We start from the raw sequence: 20,919 nt of genomic DNA, 5'->3' as shown, positions 1-20,919 counted from the left end.
ACTAAGTAGGCAGAAGATGGGATGGAATGCAACCTGTCTTTTGTTTCGTATAATCACTTTACAAATTAGAACTATCAATAAATAAATAGTTTTAAATATAATGCAAAAAAACCAAGCACGTACAGTATCAGGCAAGTTATATCCATCTAATCCTACATTGTTCACAACCCCTTGATCACTCTACAAAAAATTTGTGCAATGATTGATTATTTTAAAATGAATAGATTTTTTTTCCAAGTAAATCACTCAACTTTATGATAGAGTCATCATAGATATCAATAAAAAAAATATAAAATCTACATGAAACAATCTACTTTAAGCATGTGCCATTTGCATAACTATATGTAATGCAGCAGGAGATTTATATCTGGTCATATCAAATTTTGTTTAAAATCCTGAAAAGTAAATGTATCTAAATATTACTGCATAAACATACATTTATGCTGATGATCATTAGGGGTAACTGAGTTAAAAACTATGGATCGATATAGAAAATAACATTCAATTAGCAAAGGCGGATGGAGATTTTAGAAATAAATATGTATCTGTGTAATGCGAGTTTCTCTAGTTTTCAATCTTCAACCCTTCCTATTCCCCAGTTTTATTAATTTACACATGGTTTCAGTTTATTATCATCATACGCTATATGTTAGTCATGAATCCACTTGTTATATTTTAATAGAGGTTAATACATTTTAAGATTTTTCTTGCTTTGTATGAAATATTGATAGAAGTACCTTATAAATAGGATCAGAAGATGTACGTGTCAGAGAGCCCCAGTCTTTATTATTATTTTCAATCTAAGTACTGGTCCTGTGAAGAGAGAAAGTTCTGCGTATTTTGATATCTTTGTTTGGCCCCTAGAAAATACCTCAACTTATTGAAGGGTCAGTCTTTTCAATACAATTTGATGCATAAATAGGTGTATATAGTTGAGTATTTTTTTTTCCCCAAAGAAAAAAGGTGTTCTTTCTTGCTGTTTTTTAATGTGTAAATAGTGAAGTAGATAATTCAAAAAAGTTATTTATAATGTTAGGGAGAGGGTATAAGCATAATATGTTTTTATATTTGCAAACTTCTAATGCTTATATCATTAATAGTGGTATCTACGATTACGTCAACATATGTTCATATGCATGCATATGCATCCCTTATATTTATACTTATCTTGGATTCCATAGATATTGGCCTCTCAGTGGGTGGGTTTGAGAGAAAGGTGGGATATCAGAGCGAGTTTGAATAGGTCGTTGGTCATATCGTATTGTTTAATTTAGCGGTGAGGCCAATAAGCCGATCGATGAGCGGATGCGTCGGGTTGCAAAGCAACATCCCCAAACTCAGTAATGAAAGCCAGGCATACTATTAATGGATGATTAATATCCATCCAAGGCAGTGAACATGATCTGAATTTATAGAGTAACTGTGAAGCATTTTCCAACATGGGCTGAGCTGCTTTGCTGGATTGTTTTAATTAATTACTGTTCTTAATATAAGAGTTGGTTTGATTTTTAATTTCGTTATAAATATAAGACTAATCCTCTTTTACTTCTTATATATATATATATATATATATATTTTAATAGTCTTTGTAGTAGTTATACACGTTAAAGATTCTATTAATAATAGTTATAATTAACGCTTATTAGTAAAGATATTTTAGAAAAAATAACACCTAATTATTATAAGTAACCAAGTAAACAAATTTTATTATTCAAATTAGTAAACTAACTCTTATATTAAGGATTGGATGAAGTAATTTTCTTTTCCCCCACCGCTTCACTATGTGTATTCTATATACTTTTAGGTCGAGACTCCCTTATCCATTACCGTGTACTCAAAATGACGAGTTCTCAGAATCACTTACGGGACAAAATTGGATGGTACAAAAGCAAGCACCAAAAATGACGAAATCTCCAGTTACTGGCGTTGGTGTGAGGCTTTGCTTGAGGAGGGGGCCGGGTTTAGAAGCCAGAGGGCTGGTGTTTCTGAGATGAGCTTTCTTGGCATTTGGGACTTTCAGAAATATACGGATGCTTTAATTCCCAAACGCTGAGCCGACAGTGGCGCAAATCGCGCCTTCTCTAGCTGTGGATTATATACAAAAACGACAAAAAGCGGAGCTGAATATGGGCCATACTCTGCCACACAAGATACTGCCTGCCGGCTCGTTCCTCGCTATACATGTGCGTGCGTGTGAGCGTACTAGATTTTCACGTTAAAAAAACTTCATAATACCTGAAAAGAATCAATCCACCCTAACCGACCCTTCCCTCTCACTACTAGTGTGTTTTCTCTCTTTTAAACCCAGCAGCCTCTCCCCTCTTCCTGTCCTTTTCCTTCTTCACACATCATCACTTTCCTTTTTTCTCTTCTCCCTGCCATGCCCTCTGCCTCTTCCCACGTCGCTACTGCCCCAAGTTTTTATTTTTCTCTCTTCTGTGTTTTGCTTTTTCTCTGCCGTTTTCATCTTTCTCCCTCATAATATCACCTTATAGGCTTCACATGTATCTATTGTGTGTTGTGTGTGTGTGTGTGGGGAAAGCAAATACATATACCTGCTTTAGGGTCTGTATTTCCCTTTTGAAATCACTAAGGAAAATCCCTTTTGAAGTTTCTTTTGCCTCGCGAGTTTTAGGAGAAGCGGAAAAAGGAAGTCAAGGTCAGTCTTTTAGCATCCTCGCAATATGGTCATTGTTATGGCTTTGTGAAAAGGCCCCGGGGGGGGGGGGAGGAAACCTCGTCACACTATTTTTTTGGGTTCTTCTCTCATCTTCTTCACTGTTTGATTCAGTACTCTTTTTCACAGAACGCTCTCTGGTCTTTCCTTCTTCATTGAAACACAAAGCACACAGTCCTCATCAAATTAAATTCTATATCCCTCTCCCTTCTCATCACTCTCTCCAGCAGCAGCATCATGAGTTCTTCTCAGCCCCCCAATCCTCCAGGACCTTCGGGGACTCGAATCCCTGATGCCAAGGCTATTTTTTCAAGATCAAGGCCACCTCCTCCAACTCAGAACCCTAATTCTCCAAGACCTTCAGGCACTTCCATCCCTGGTCCCCAGGACATCTTCTCCACCACACCAAGGCCAACTCCTCCAACTCAGAACCCTAATCCTCCAAGAACTTCAAGCACTTCCATCCCTGGTCCCCAGGACATCTTCTCCACCACACCAAGGCCAACTCCTCCAACTCAGAACCCTAATCCTCCAAGAACTTCAAGCACTTCCATCCCTGGTCCCCAGGACATCTTCTCCACCACACCAAGGCCAACTCCTCCGTGAGTCTCATTTCATTATTAGGTAATTCATATCAAGCTACTCCTTTTTTATTAGTATTGTCTTCCATTCTTGAGACTTTAATTCAGGCACCAACGGCTATAAGCCACTTCTTCCATTCCCTCCTCTTCCCAACAACAAAAGATATACTTCACCTCAGCTTCTCTTTGTCCTTTACTCTCATCTCAATCATAAGATATTCACCGTTATATACTTTACTGTGAGGTTAATTGCCCAATACCTGCACTACCAATCCTTTTAGCATCAAAACACTCCACCCACACAATTCCATTCTTTCTTGTCAGGTTTATTAGTCTTGCTTTTTCTTTCTTCATTTACCATTGAAAATAGCACCCTACATGTAAATAATGAGTAAAAATTATATAATGAAAGTTACGCCGTGGCAAATAGGCCACATCCTCACACTCACATCTCCACCACTTCTTTAGGAATTCCCACTCCAATCCCAACCGCCCACAACACCTTTCACAAGAGACCATGATCCCTCATTTCATACACTTATCAGGCTCATTACACTATAGCGTTTTCTTCTAGTATAATTTATACGCATACCCCTCATCAATAGAAAGACACGGCTTCAATGTTTTTTTCCGACATATCAGTTCTGACGAGCTTCTTTAAGTATTCAGTGTTACATGTTTTGTGGTCAAAGTATATTAAAGAATTTAACTGACAAGAACTGTTCATATTTCTCATCCATTTTATCAAATAAAGTTAAATTTTAATTGCTCCAAATCCATAGGAAAAGTATGGCAATCTCTTTATTAGATTGTATGCTCATCCCCAATTTCATGTTGATGCAGTTTGTGGCCGGTAAAGTTCCAGAGATCTTGAAGTGAGATGGTCCTTAGGAAGATCATGCAAGCGTGCGCGCGTGTACTGTGTAGGGCAATAATATTATATTCCAGCTAGCAGAGATGAAATATCAAGTGTTTTGCGTCTGGGCTTGACTTAATTTGCTGTCCTTGTTTAATTTGGTTCCATAAACATAAAGATTAGCTAATGGGTTCCGCATTTTGATTATCTATTGCCTGGTTCTAGATATTGAACACATCATTTATGATTTCGGTATATATTGAGAGAAGGGAGCCTTCACTTGGGTCTTAAGAACATGCTCAAAAATCTACTTAATCTCTAAAACTATGCACTTAATAATGTAATTTATTTTGAGGCATCACATCAATGGAGGTTTTCGCTCTAGTCTTAATTAGGGACACAACTCAAAAAACTACTTACTCTTTGAAAGAACTTCCTAGGTGTGCCAGTATTATAGGAAAAAGAAGTAGCCAAAAGCACTTTGTAATTAGAAGTTAGAATGGTAGATCCATATGTATATATATGTATATCCATATATACATATACATATACATATACATATATATAAGGATATGTGTGGTGGGGCGTTGGACAAATTACGGACGCATTATTCACATATGCTTTCCATTAGATTCCCAAAATATAATGATTGTGAGTGATAAAAATAAATTTTCTTTAACATACAAAACATAAATGGCAAATCTCTCTAAACTCCCATTTTTCTTCTATTTTAAAGGGAATAAATTCCCCAAAAACGAGATGTTCAAAATGGCAAAGATGTTTTGGTTACAAGCTTGATCGGATTAATTATTATTGTGCGTCAGCTCCTTCATCATTATGTTTCTTTTCTCTTGGCGTCGCTGTTAGTGAAATTTGTAAATGACAGATAAACAGTCAATACACCAATTCGACTTTAATTCATCATTAATAATCAATTCGATTGAGAATATATTTAACATAAAAGCTAACTTACCTTTGACCACATCCACCAATATTTTGGTGTATACAAATGAGTCTTTGTTCATTTGTTAGGCGAAGTCTTACTTCTTATTATGCCAGAAGCTAGAATTAAGCTCTTTAATCCCACTCACTTGCACCCGAAGACTGCTAGAAAAAGGTGCTTTATACTGTGTTTAAATGTGGGTATTAAAGTGGGATTTGCAAATGTCGGGAAATGACTTCACTGCCCCCTGAGATGTCCTCGCTCTCTCTTCTAACGTCCTCCAACCACTTCCACACGGAAACAAAGCCACCTACAAGATTCTCAATACCTTTTCTCATTCATGCTCCCCATGTCTAGCACGAGCAGTACAGAAAAGTCCAACAGAAGACATGTATATGTGCTCATAGAAAAACCACCTATAGATTGCTAAATGTTCGCTCCAAAATAATATAATAGTCCCCTTACCAAAGGTTGTGGTTACCAAGTATACATTATGCTTTCTTGGCTGATAGAATACTAGAGCCACAAGATCGATCAGTCCCAACGCATTAATCAATCCGAAGCGCCTATGTTGAACAATGTTCAAACCTTTGCACTAGTTTTAGTATAATTCGGACATGGATCAAGCTGTGATCTCATCACTTTTAAGCTTCGTTTATTTAATCAGCCCTTTTTGTCAAAACAGTAGTCGTTAGAGAAGAAACGTCTAACGTTAAAGGGTTCCAAATATTAATTAGAATATGCGTGCCGCTGTTTCACTAAGAAAAGAAGATCTCCCGTGCCCCACAGCCACATCATTGCAATAACTGTATGTGATTTGAAAAAGCATGATATCCTTTAACACTAACAAGTTTCGCTTTATAAGACGTACATTATTATACAATTTACTGCTGTTCTGGGGGGCTTTTTCCCCTGTGGCTGTGCTTCGGTTCTTCTGAGATAATCAATCCCTCCCCTTTAATTTCATTGATTCATGCTCTTTCCTCCCTTGTTCGGTTCCCTTCTCTTCCCAACAACAAAAGATACTTCACCTCAGCTTCTCTTGTCTCTAACTCTCATCTCAGCCATAAGACAGACATCATTATATAATTTACTTTTCTCAAATATGTGCAGCTTTAGCATTTGCTCACTCAACCATAATTTTTGCGCACATCATTTTAGCATAATCCAATTCAACAAGAACACCGATTTCGCCGCTTCGCTGTCCAATTATATATTCATCCATACTCGTTTTCAGTATCCAACACCACCTACACCTTCCCACTCTTCATCTATATATCCAACTTCTTTTTATGCATTTGTAATTATTTCTAGCACTTTTTCATTTTTGGAATATACATGAGGGTGAAGGAGAGGAGACAAAGAAGGCTATAAGTGGCCAACAAACAAAGCAGCATATATAACAATTGTTTTGCGTCTAGGTTAAATCCTGCAGATGATGATTGCTCAGGACTTATCACTACGCCTCGAGGCATAGTATAATGCCTTTTCCAACATTTCCTAGCTTTAACTTTTTTAATAATGCCATCATGACTTTTTTTTGAGCAGAATCTTGAAATAGACAAGTTAATGCTTGTTTACCCTATTAGTCAAGTCGATAGTAAAGTTTTTGTTAGTTTTAGTTGATGACAACGGCACGTTTGCATATACTCTTCTGGTTTTATTTATAGAGCAGAGAAAAAAATGTTTTTTGTATCATATTTATGAGTCATTTTATTAAATTTTTAGCATGAATATACCATTTTGTCTTTTATTTATTAGAGTATAGATAGTTATTTTTTTGAAAGGTATATATATTAAATAAGTGTAAAGTTGGAAAGTTATTATATTTTAATAGAGAGTTAATGCATTTTAAAGTTTTTCTGGTATGTATAAAATATGATAGAAGTACTTATAAATAAGAGGAGTACGTGTCAAGAGAGCCATAGTCTTTATTATTATTTTTAATTAATAAGCTTGACCATTGCTTTTCTCCTAAGTACTGGTCCTGTGAAAGAGAGAGAGGTTCTATGTATTATGATATCTTTGTTTGGCCCCTAGAAAAGACCTCAAATTATTGAAGGGTCAGTCTTTTGAATACAATTTGAAGCATAAACAGGTGTATATATTTGAGTCCTTTTTTTCAGTATTTCTCCTAAACATGACCAATAATGTCTAAATATTCGATCGTGTAGTAGCATCTTTGTCTATCATATTTTTGTGCTGACAGGAAAGGACATTAATTGACCCTCGTACGTTATTTTGCAAATTTGAATTTGAAGGGCTTACCTGTCATTTTATCTTCAAATATATTAAAACAAAGCTTTTACTTCTCCAGACATATGAGAATATTGGAAGTAAGTCCGTAACAAAACTTGTACTTCTGCATTAAGAATTGATATAGAGGAATTTCATACCACTAGACTACAATATTATTATCATTTTTTCAAATGTACTTGCTTGAATGGTCAGAAACATAATTATTTCTATTATTTTTTTAATTTATTAATATCTAAATTAATCACTTTCGTAAAGAAGCTTTGTCTGATCAATTAAAATCCTAATAGTACTATTTTAGAAGCCACAACGAACGCTAAAAGGCGGGCTAAAATGTGAATGCGAAAATATAAGCCCAATTATTCGGTCAGTTGTACAGTTTATTGCCCAATTATGGCTTTTTTTTACCAACATGGCCCATAATAACTCTTTTTTGCCCACGAAGGGCCCAACATATCTAAACAAAAAAGATGTGGGCAAGACTAAACAATATCACAAAGAAGTGAAAAACAGTTGAGGCTATTTAAAGCCCATCAGGCTCTAAAAGAAAAAAATAGGTCAGGGTCAAAATGTCATAAGGGATAGTAAAAAAAAAATGACATGAGGAATAGTAAAATTACCAATAGGATTGTGTCTAATAGAAAAGGTTAGTTCATCACAATATGACGAACTAAGGTTTGAATTTTCACTAAGAGTGAGGCCTACATTTAGTGCCCGATATTGCTTCGAATATGATTACTTCCAATAAAAAAATACCTATGCATAGGAAAAGAAAAAGAAAAAAAAAGAACTAACCAACGATTCGTTTTTTTTTTTTGGCTTTTAATTTAGAGGTTTGAGGTCTGTAATCTTTTGGCTACGGTTTTGGGCAGGAGAACATCTGTGCTTAATCAACCCCATAATGGGAGCTGAACAACATTTTTATCAAAATGCTACACATGGTAAAATAAATTACCATGATGCTATACTATAAAAAACATTTTCCTAAATACTATAGTTAAGAACGAGTTTAAATTTTCAAAGAAGTTGTTCAGGTGGAAAACGAGTTTCATGTCTGACGAATTTTTTTTTTAACAAAATTGAAAACTTGTTCAAAGTATGAATGAGTTTTGTCTGTCATAGCACGTAATGCCACTGTCACCCCCCTCTTCTTTTCCTCTTTCATTTCACCAAAATTTATAAACAAATACCCATTCTATCAGCACCATCTTCCTTTGGTGGTTAAAAAAAAAAAAAACACCTTCTTCCTTTTTCTTTAGACTTGGAGAGAATTGCAGTTAATGACCCCACTCCTTCCCAACCACCTCTCTCATTTTTTTCCCTCTCCCCTTCATTCTATATTTCCAACAAAATGAAATAATATTGTTAGATTTTATATTTTACAAGATATAAAAAAATATGCATGAGTTTTACTTTATATCCTAATAATTAAAATTTTAAAAATATATAAACTTTGAATTCTTAACCATTATCAATTGAGCTAGCTTGCTTCAGGTGACACTGGTAATTAGTGTGTACTACATAGTAAGATAAGTTATTTTAATTTCAAAATAGTTTTCAATAAAACTGAATGGAATATTTTATTTTGTATTGTATAAAAATACTGTTAGTAAATCGTTTGTTACTTTCATTATTAATCATATTAATCATACTAAAGGGTCAAGTAATTAAATCATATTAATTAATCATGTTGGAGGGTTAAGTAATTATGACGTCATTTTATTGTAATTAATTCTCAGCAGTGTTGTTAATATAAGTTAATGACATTAGTGAATATATTTTCAAGATTTTCAGATTTTGGCCGGTTAATCTATAACAATTTTCATGGTATGGAAAACCGGACCGGACCGGTCGGTTCGGACCGGAAACCGGTCTGGTTCATCGTGTGAACCGGGGTCACATCGAACCGGTACGACCCAGAATGAACCAGGGTGAACCGAGAACAACCCGGTTAACCCGACGGGTTACTGGGTTGCACCGGGTTGTTTTTAAAAAAATGGCCTGGACACAAAACGACGTCGTTTTTCCCTTGGGTTGAATTTTTTTTTTTTTTCAAAAGTTGATTCTGAGTTCTGACTGATGACGCCAGAGCCCCCTACTCCCCTTACCCTATTGCTTCGCCGCTCACTTCGTGCTCTGTTTTTGTGATTTTCCCTCGCAAATTTCTTTCCCTCCTTCTCTCCCCGTAAAACCATTTTCTTGCCCTAGCTTCCCTCTTCTATCGCCGGCTCGCCACTTTTGCTTGCATTTTCAGAGTTCAGAGTGGTGGTAACTTCGCCGTGGCTCATTCATGACGGGTTCGGGTTGACAGAGACAGAGTGCGATCGCCGTTTAGAGTTCCACCAGCGTTCAGAGCTCCAGTGCCACCGTTCTGGTTTGCGATTTCTTTTCAGATTGTGAATGTGGTTTTGATTTTTTCTATTACACTTTAGAGTGCGATTGTGATTACCGTTCAGTTGCTTCAATTATGATTACCTCTCGTGAGCTCCCTTTCTTTCTTTTTCTTTCTGCTTGGGCCTGATGATAAGTAAACGTAATGGGAGAATCAACCAATGTAATAGCATTAATGTATTATAGCTTTCATCTGGATGATATAATTTGATCAGTTGAAGAGATTACGATGCTTGTGTTATACTGATGGATTTTATGAAGCAAATTGTTTAGCTGATATACTGATGGATTTTACGGTCTCTGTGATCATGAGAATTCAATTTTTGTGTTTGCCCATTTTACGGTCTCTGTGATCATGAGAATTCAATTTTTGTGTTTGCCCATTTTACGGTCTCTGTGAGTCGAATGAAAACAGTATTGAAGGAAGGTAATTGAAAAATTGGCTGTCGTTTTTTTTTCTGTTTTAAATTTGAAAGCTACCAGAGAGGTAATTGAAAAATGGCTCATGTTTATGTGATTAGACAGAATTGAAGGAAGCCACTTGGATAGAGTATGGCTTTGTTACAAATTAGCCCCACTATACTTAGAAAGCCTTCTTTCTCTCATATGGTTTTAATTGATAGATTTTGAATGCCGTAGATAGATTGGTATTATTAATTTATTTTGGTTTTATGATTTTGCTCTGACTCTGTTTTAGTATTTTATTAATCTGTAGTTTTTGTTGGATTATTTGTGCCGAGATTATTGATCATGGATGATACAAATATTGAAGCAAATGAGAATCCTATCCCTGCATCTGGTTCTACCAATAATCCCACTACCACTGCACCCTCACATGGGCCTGGTAAAACCGATCCTACATGGGCATATGTTTCTCTTAAGAAAGAGGGAAAAGTAAATGTTTTTACTTGTCTCTTTTGTGCATCAAGTTACAGAGGAGGTGGGATAAATAGAATGAAACAGCATCTAGCTGGTATTTCTGGTCAAGTTTCTTCTTGTAAGAAAGTTCCTCATGATATAAGTGCAAGAGTGAAAAGAATCTTTACTAGGAGGGGCAAAGAAAAAACCTGTGAATCATGCAGAAGAGGACATTGAAATTAGGGAAATTGAGGAACCAATTGCTCCACCTCAATTTAGAAAAGGCAATGTTGAGAGTAGTGGTAACAAGAGGAAAGCTCTTGAGACTGGGAGGGTTGATAATTACTTTACTCCTAGAACAACTTCTCTTTCCCAACCAAGCCTGAAGAGTGTATTAGCAACTAAAGAAGCACAATATAATGCCAAGATGGTTATTGCTCAGTGGGCTATTGTTAATTGCATTCCATTTAATGCATTTGATTGTCCTCTTTTTCAAAAAGCTGTTGATGCTATTGCTGCAATTGGGCCTGGGTTTAAGGCCCCTAATGCTTATGATTTTAGAGTTAACTTGTTGAAAGATTGGAAAAAAGAATGTCAGCTGCTGATTGAAAGTCATCGTGCAAAATGGAAAGAAAATGGTTGTACACTTATGGCTGATGGTTGGACTGATGTCAGACAAAGAACTTTGATCAATTTCTTAGTCTATTCCATACATGGTATGATATTTGTGAAATCAATTGATGCTTCAGATGTTGTTAAAGATGCGAAAACTTTATTCTCATTGTTTTGTGAAGTTATTGAATGGGTTGGTCCTGAAAATCTAGTCCATGTGGTAACTGATAATGCTGCTAACTATGTAGCATGTGGCAGTTGATTAAAGAGAAATATAAAACTATTTTTTGGTCACCTTGTGCAGCCCATTGTTTGAATCTTGTTTTAAAAGATATTGCTTCATTGCCTCATGTGTCAACACTTACAACAAAGGCATCTAAAATTACTATATTTGCATATAATCATACAATTTTCTTGTCATGGCTAAGGAAAAGACCTGGTTAGAAGGAAATTGTCCGTCCTGGTGTGACAAGGTTTGCAACTACATTCATTACCTTGCATAGCATATACTTGCATAAACATGACTTGCAAGCTTTGGTGATTGATAAGCATTTTGTGGATCACAAGTTAGCAAGAACTGAAGCTGGGAGAACTTTTAGTGCAACCGTATTGGATAATCGGTTCTGGAATGAATGTTACCAAGTTGTGAAGATTGTGTCTCCGCTTATGAGACTTTTGAGGATTGTTGATTCAGATGAAAAACCTTCATTACCTTATGTCTTTGAGGGGATGCAAAGGGCTAAAAATGGAATCAAGGACATCTTTCATAGGAATAAGGAGCTATACAAACCTTATACTAGAATTATTCAAGCTCGATGGGATAGGTATTTGAAGCAAAAACTTCATGCAGCAGCTTATATGTTGAATCCTGCGTTCTTGTATAATCCAAGTTTGATCAAAAAGAACAGATTGCAAAAACATTTGATTGATGTCTTTGAGTCATTCTCTAATGAAAATCTTGACTATTGCACGATGATGCAGCAAGTGTTTATTTATAAAGATCGTAAGGACTCTTTTGATAGATTTTCATGTGAAAAAGCATCTCAAAAACTAGATCATCGTAAGTATATTTAATGTCATGTTCAAAAGTACCTGTTGACACATATTTGATATCATATATATGAATGTAACTATATATCTTTTATTTTATTGTCCAGATCAATGGTGGTCATTCTATGGGAGTTCTATTCCGGAATTGCAACAAGTTGCAATCCGTATTCTTAGCCAAACGTCTACTTCTTCTGGTTGCGAAAGAAATTGGAGCTTATTTGAGCGGATTCACACCAAAAGAAGAAATAGATTGGAACATGAAAGGCTAAATGATCTAGTTTTTACAAACTACAATCTGAGATTGAAGGATAGGTAATACTAAAAGCTATGATTTATGAATGCTTTTATTAAGTGTAGAATTCATTGATGCTGATTTCCTTGCATTTTCTCATTAAAGGGATATCTTGAACAAGAAGAAGACAAGTTATGATCCTGTTGATTATGAATCAATTGATAAAGTTGAATTTTGGGTGGTTGAAGATCCAACTCCTGAATTTGATAATCTAGATGTAATGAATCTTGAAAGAGTTGCCACCAGTGAAGATATCGCAACTGCATCAACCTTGGGGAACGAGAGGCATGATAAAGGTTTATAATTTATCTCTTCCATTAAGATTATATTCTTATACAAAAAGTCTATAACTAATTTTTCACATGACCATTAATAATTTGATTATTGTCATCTATAGGTGATGAAGATATACATATTGTTGAGCCTCCATCTTTGAATGATGATGATATTGCTCCAAGTTGTTTTGCCGGTCCTTTGACAGCTTCACGACCTCCTCCTAGTGTCTCAATGCCCATAGATTTAAATGAAGTTAATGATGACTTTGGTGTTGATAATTATTAGTTGGTTTGGTGATCAAATGATTGTAGGTGAAAATATTTTGTTAATCATATATCTATTTTAGTAGTTTTCTAGGATGAATATTTAGCATTTTGATGACATGGGTGGTAGTATGACAATGTGATGTTAATTTCTCATGTAAAGAATATTGGAACTTGAAAATACATTGTAAATATATGATTATTTTGTTAGTAATTCAAGGTACTAAGTAGATATTGAATTGTTGGATGGTATGATAAGAATTTAAAATATTTTTAATTTTTTTAATTTCTCACCAGTCTGACTCCCGGGTTGACTCTGAGCTAACCCACTAACCCTTGACCCACTGCCTTAACCGGTTCAGTTACCGGTCTGGTTTTCAGTACCTTGACAATTTTAGAGAAAACTTAGAAATTGCTACTGGCTAAATTTACGTACTGTAAACAAACATTTACAATATATATTTAGATGCCGCATGTATAAAGACAGCCTTGTCATGATTTAATGAACATTTAATTATATTAATTCAAACATGTTTAGTTTTTAGCCAATGGACGGATCCAAAGTTAGATTATGAATATTGTTAAAATTTACACCCCTACTTAATAATCCATCCATCTATCTTCTTCTATTACGAAATCTCATACTACCCGATTTAGGCAAAACGGGTTTGGCGGTTTAGTAGGATTATTCATGCTATAATGGGTTTGTGTGGAATATTATACCTGTAGTCTGTCCAGCTCCTACCCACTCTCCTAGTGAAACCTCACCTCAGTCCTCCCCCGTCGTCTCTGGCTCTAACCCTTCCAAGCACGGCTCCTCAGTCTTCCCCCGTTGTCTCTAGCTCTAACCCTTCCAAGCCCGGTGGTTGCCCCTGCTCCTTCCACTACCAAGTGATTCTTCTGGCATCGTCTCTGGTCCTTCCCCCAATACCAATCAATGATGAGATGCCCTTTGAAAATAAACCAATGCCTATTCTAATTTGTTCAATGATATGAGAGTAACTCAAGTGATTAAGAGAAGTTACTCGTTTTAAATTAATACTCAACTAGAATATTAATTACTTGTTGAATTTACTTCAAGCATAATCTCTATAAATATAAATATACTTACAAACCAAATACTTAAACTTATAAATACCAATCCAAATATTAACAATTCCAATCCAAACCAAGAATTACAACTAGGAATTCCTCGTTTTAAACAAAATATAATAAACTTCAAACCAAAAATCATTAATAAAATAGTTTAAACTAAAAACTAGAATTAAACTCCTCTTTGTAGCTTCTAAACTCAAGCCATTAAATTCAATTTCAAAGAACACAACGAATTTAGCCTCTCATAGTCTTGAACCAAACTACAACTCCTACCGAAGATTCAGCATGGAGGACGGTTATGTTGGTGGCGATGAGGTGTGAGACGACGTTGATAGAGGAGAAGAAAAATGAAGCTGAGGGATTCAGGGGGTGGAGGCGCGTTCTGGGCGGCTAAAGAATGATGGAAAATTCATTTAATTGGCGGCTTGTGTCTGCATGAATTGATGTTGCGGCGTGTGTCTATGCGTGAGGGAAGGCGTATGAGAGTTGTGATGCGTGCGGCTTGAATTTCCGTTATTTTCCTCCATCAATATATATATATATATATATATATATATATAAGACTAAAGTATATTTTTGGTCTTTTAACTTCACATAAGGTTCTATTTTAGTCCCTTAACTTTAAAAAATAAACTTTTAGTCCTTTAACTCTATAATCATTAATAAAAAATAATGATATTGAATTCTTGAATATTGATAAAATATTACTTAATGCTATAATATTAAGTTTAATTTTTAAAACAACTATGATTGTTACAAAAAATCATCATTTAACACTAATAATTTTAAGATTAAAAAATTAAAGATATATTTTTAAAGTTAAGGAACTAAACTGAAACTTTAAAGTTAAAGGATTAAATATATGCTTTAGTCTATATATTATAATAACCTGATCCTATGACGGCCATACCGGCGGGCTGCGTCTCTTGTTTTCCTTTTTCCTTTTTAAATTGTTTCTTTTTATGTTTACTTCTGAAACATCTTTTTTTAAGCCCTTTTTAATACGTAGTTAGAAATATCACGGTTACATGAGTGGACGTGGTCATGCATGGTGAAGAGGACCCAAGATCCCCCATTAACTTGGACGATTTACACTTGAACCTTAATTTAACTCTGACATTAATTTAAGGTAAAAAAAAAATCTCTGACGTTAATTTCATTTCCATATGCAACTCTAAATATGCACAAACCTTAATGAGAATTTAATCAACAAAGATGTGATTAAATAATCAAACTAAACCCTTCCACTATTTCCCGCGCCCAGAAATTAATTTCAGCATATTATAACTCAAAAATGATTCTGCGAAGTTCAATAAATTATACTCCTCCAGTCCTTAATATAAGACCCATTTAATTAATTTGATTAGATTAAGGAAGTTAGGTAAGTTAGTTAATTATAAAAAAAGTGACACATTTTTCCTAAAACACCATAATCATCTTTCTTAATACCTCATCTCCCTTTTCTACTTGACTATGGTTGAGGGAGTATCCATAGCGGTAATTTAGAGAAAATTAATAAATATGAGAAATGGGTCTTATATTTAGGACCAAAACCAACTCAACAATTGGGTCCTATATTAAGGACCGGAGGAGTATAACTTGTCCAAAACTGATTAGCCACAAAACAAGACAATTAAACAACACACAAACTAAATTGTTCAAAATTTTCTGGTAAGTTAAAGTAGCCAAAATTAATCTTTCCTGTATTTAAACAACTAAATGGCAAATAAAATTTTTTTGACCGGAATAAATGGCAAATAAAATAAACCATAAGACAGATTGCTAAATAAATAAATGAGAAAAGGCAACTCAAAATTAGCCCAAATCATCTTTTTTTTGGTTACCCAGAGTATCTTTTCATCCGAACGGTAAGAGATTAATCTCTCAGAGTATTGTCAGGCGTAGTAGTGGGGATCTCTCCTAACAATATTTTTTCTATACACACTACTGCCCCAATGATCAAACCTAAGATATACTACCTTCGGTCCTTAAGGTGCCTAAGTCTTTTTTACTTGGACAAACACTTGTTGGTGCCCAAATCATATCTTTTTTTTTTTGTCCAGAGTATCCTCCCACCTGAATAGTAAAAAACTAATTTCTCGGGGTACTGTCAGGCGTCGTAGCAGGGACCCCTCCCAACAGTGTTTGTTTCATACACACTGTCCCAAGAAATGAACTCAGGACATGATGTTTAAGGTACCTAAGTCCCCTCCACTTGAACCAACACTTGTTGGTCCCAAATTATATCTTGAAGGACTTGTTATCTGAAACAACCTTCCTAAATAAACAGATAAACCTTTTTTTTATTTTTTATGGTAACTTGAAGAAATAACTTTTTATAACCAAACCATACTAAATACAAACTCAAATTATATCACAATCATTTACACTAACTAATTATATAATATTGTTATCCGTGATAGAAAAGAGCAGCACCCAATCATACATACTATCACGGATAAAAGAACTTTTCTTAACTCATTTAAATACAAAATATATAAGAAATGATCAATCTTATCTAATATGGTTATAAAACAACATATAATATAGCTCATAAATCAAAATATTAAAAATTAAATCTTAATTCATACTTTATAATAAATTCATAAATAAAGCACATGCGAATATGCGATCCTAGGCCTCTGGCCACCTATCAGCACACATACCACAATAGTACACTCAAAGGACATAAGAAATAATAGTGCATGAATAAATTAAAACCAATTTATCCTAAGATGGCAATATACAGGATACAACATAGCTCATAAATCGAGGAGACGCTACAAGTTACTAATGTAGCTTTACTCCTCCTGAGTCTTCTCTGACGTCCCTCTTTTAAAGCTTTCACCTAAAAAATGTTAAATAATAGGAATGAGACAACGTCTCAGTAACTAAATCCCTACCTATTACACACCCTAGCATGGCTAGCGAGGTGTCAGGTGGGATACACAAGGTTAATAATAATTGATAAACATTTATTTAACATTTAAACTCACAATAATCATATAAGTAAATATTTCCACCACTCTCATGCAATTGATACATTCCAAAAGAAATAACATACTTATCATTTATTTAACAGATATAAATATCAATGAATATCCCATGTCATATGCAATTCCTGAACCCAAATCCATCCTTATATCCTCCTTATTTCCGCCGACTGGACCCATGGGCTAAGTTCTTTCCATTTGACTGGCTACTCTGACAAGCTCACCACTCAAGTGATATGGACCGGCCAAAGACCACAGAGCACTCGGTGGACCATGGGTCCCCCCTCGAAGAACTAGTGGGGTGTCGCAGTCCCTCGAAGAACTAGTGGGACAATAATAGTGGCCAACCATAGAGCTCCATATGGAGGCCGATACCACGTGGTAAGTATATAAATCTCAATAACTCCAATCATCTCCTTCCCCACCCAAAATAGATGTACAGGGTTCAAAATCACAGATTTATATGCATAATCAACAGAATTTCATAATAGCACATCATAATCATGATCACCAATTTCTTGCAATACAAATTATGTCAATCCTTTTTAAAATAGCATCCCACAAGACAGTTCATACAAAATGTAATATACTTTTATAGAATTAGTTATAAAGCCGCTCACCAACTTCATACTAGAGCATGCAACAGATAGAAATTTAGTTACCTGGTCTCCTAGCTAACAGTCAACTACAACCAGAGTCCAACCTTGAAAATGCCACAATAGAGTTTATATCTACAAACAAAATTAAAATATTATCTCTATAGTATTAGAGTAGGCTACTCACAAAATTCTAGCCTCTAACTCCTCCTCTAAAAGCTTTAATTTTACTCAGAACTCTAGCCTAAAAGACATTTCTCTAAGGTTTGGAATGAGAACACACACACACACACACATATATGATTTAGACTCGATTCCTGAATTTTCTCTTACTTAAATATCCTTTAATTATTAGATTATATTATTAGAATCATCAAATTCATAATGCAAATAGACAAATTATAAATTGATAACTTATATTCCATCTTCAAAGGACTTAGACAAATAGACTTAGTACGAACCAAGTTATTCTCACTACAGAAGTTAAACCCTTAATCTAACCGTTGAATTTAATTTCCTATATATCATGATACTATCCTCCAAATTGTAGCTCAATCTAACGGTGAATGAACTTTAAAATGCTAATTTACTATTCAGGACTCTATCTGCTAAATCCAAAAGATATAAGTTAAAAACGTACCTAATAACTTGTAACTCAGAGATCAAAATGATAATCCAACCGTTGAAATTAACGATTTGGATGTCCCAAATGGGATGACCAAATTTCAGTCCGATCCAACGGTTAATAAACTCAAAACTAGCACTTTTCTGAGACTACCTCAAATATGTGTGAAAATTATTTACTCACTTCAAGCTCCACTCACTATCTTCTGTATATAGGCTCCTCAAACTCCTTCACTCTAAAAATTAGTCGATGTGGGACTTCTATACCATGGTATAATTTTGTAGAATACCATCCACACACACACAATCACACACAAAAACATTATTAAAATAATAATAATAATAATTTGCCTATATCTAACCTTTCTTTTTTATTAACTTGATATTAAAATATATTTATTTATAAATTTAATTAAATACTAAGTAACAATAAGGATGTTACATTATCTCAAGTCGATGATACAGTGAGCTATTATGTTTGTTGTATTCTGTACTATATTTGGTACTTTCGCAATGAGCAGCTCATAAAATGTATCACTGTCGACCCCTGCCGTGTTATCTCCACCGTTAATTCTAGTTCCCATGGAGCGTCTCTCGCTTATGTCGGTAACCGGAAGACCAAAAAGACTAAACAAATAGGGGCCCCTATGAATAATATAGTCTTAGGGCCTGGCTGGCAAATTGTTATCTCTAATATTTGGAGGTGCAAAACTGACCGACGGAAGCACTTGATTTTGAGGATTTATTTTAGAAGTGATATGATGCAAGCTATTTCCATGACAAAGGATAGATATTGTTACAAGTGGCTCTTTGTTATATCAGGCTTACGACAGTTCCTCTTATTTATAGTTAATCAGAATGTTATCAGATCTCGAAAAGCAGCCCTCATCCAGAGGAAGGGCAACGCTGCGAAAGACTTCGTGCAAAAACGAAATCGTGGTCGTTTTTCTTGATGGCCACAACGCACGTCGTACCTCCAGCAGACTCATCATTTTTCAACGCAGCCGGTTAGCTCTGAATAACATATTGTCTTGTAGATTCACACCTGCAGCCTATCTTTGTTCATTATCATTTTCTTGAAACTTTTCTGTTCAGCTGCTTTTATTCCCCCCCACGAAGTGCGTATAGGATTAATTTCAGTTACAGCAGTGTGTTAATCCTCTTGTTTATACATGTTCGTGAATATCATCTTGCCACCTTCCTTGCCAATTTCCAATAAATTACTTCTCAGTGGTGTATATACACGCAAATCTAATTCAAATTCCTTCAACTTTCAAACAAAATCTAATTTTATAATGATGGTAGGTTTCAGTTTATTATCATAAATAATACGATGTATATTCTTCATGGAATCCACTTGAATTTCTTAAAGCTTAAGTTTCACCTATAATTGATAGCTAATAATAAGTTACTGTGGCATTCAAATTAACGCTAAAAACTAACGATAGAGAGGCCAAAACGAAAAGCTAATAACAAACATGAAGCAAACCAAAATATTACTTCCGGTCCTTAATATAAAAGCTTATTGACTAATTTGAATAGATTAAATACGTCTGTTGAGTTAGTTATTTGTAATAATTAGGTGTTGTCTTCTTTAAAATACTCTTACTAATTATATATTAGCTAAAAGTACTATTTGATTGAATATTTAGCATGTATAACTACTATAAATACTCCTCCGGTCCTAATTATAAGACCCAATTGACTTATTTGAGGAGATTAAGGAAGTAAGTTAAATTGGTTATTTATAATAAATAAGTGTTGTCATTCCTAAAATATCCTTGCTAATTAAGTATATTGGCTAAAACTATCATTATTAGAAGGATTATCTTGGAAAAAAATGCATAAATATAAGAGACAAAATGGATTGGGTTTTATAATTAGGACCAAATAAAAAGTCAAATTGGGTCTTATAATAAGGACCGGAGGAGTACTACTTTATTAAAAAAAAGGGATAAATATGAGAAACAAAGTAAATTGGAGTCTTATATTTAGAATTAAATTAAAATTCAAACTAGCTCTTATATTAAGGACCAGAAGTAGTATATATATTTTCTAGGCATGAGATTAATTAATTAATTAATTACAGTATGCTGTAAATATGATTAAAAACCATAATTCGCGATGTGGAGGAAGGCTAAAGAGTCAAAGACAACCCACAATACTAACCTCTTAATCGCACATCTTCAAAATCTAATCATGTCTTTTCATTTTGCACAGAAAGCATCATTATGAGATTTAGGAGAGAGCTAGAAAAATTAGGGAAAAAAAGAAAAGAAAGAACAGTTAATCTTTTTATGCCTTGAATTGTTTTAACTTAATCACTTGAAAGTAACTCTTGGCGGTGGACATGAATGTAGCAGCAAGTGAAATCAAATGAGGAGTAGCATCATGATCAAACGGAATTTGACTAATTCAAAAGGAGCATAAGAATAAAGACACAGGCCGAACCAGAGTGTGAGATTTTGGGTTTCTAAAGGAGTCTACATAATTTAATGACTTTAGTGTTGATTAGACACCACATGGCTTGATTTGCTTCTAGGATGTAATAAATAG

At 34.6% G+C, this 20,919-nt stretch overlaps 2 protein-coding genes across 2 annotated transcripts; both read left to right on the top strand.

Annotated features, from left to right (window-relative positions):
- The first annotated feature begins 2,914 nt into the window (after positions 1 to 2,914).
- Positions 2,915 to 3,283, top strand: LOC114750531 (extensin-like). The gene has a single exon (XM_028939126.1). The coding sequence runs from the start codon at positions 2,915 to 2,917 to the stop codon at positions 3,281 to 3,283; it is 369 nt and encodes a 122-aa protein (XP_028794959.1).
- An 8,310-nt stretch (positions 3,284 to 11,593) lies between these two features.
- On the top strand, positions 11,594 to 13,077 carry LOC114750523 (uncharacterized). The gene is made up of 5 exons (XM_028939115.1): positions 11,594 to 11,647; positions 11,724 to 12,234; positions 12,332 to 12,536; positions 12,622 to 12,812; positions 12,914 to 13,077. Exons 1-5 carry the CDS (start codon positions 11,594 to 11,596, stop codon positions 13,075 to 13,077), a joined length of 1,125 nt encoding a protein of 374 aa, XP_028794948.1.
- Positions 13,078 to 20,919: the final 7,842 nt, after the last annotated feature.

Source organism: Neltuma alba, unplaced genomic scaffold (genome assembly GCF_004799145.2).
Source record: "Neltuma alba isolate B1F8T4 unplaced genomic scaffold, ASM479914v2 tig00001102_pilon, whole genome shotgun sequence".
In the NCBI taxonomy this organism is placed as follows: Eukaryota; Viridiplantae; Streptophyta; class Magnoliopsida; order Fabales; family Fabaceae; genus Neltuma; species Neltuma alba.
This window is presented reverse-complemented; position numbering and strand designations above follow the sequence as displayed.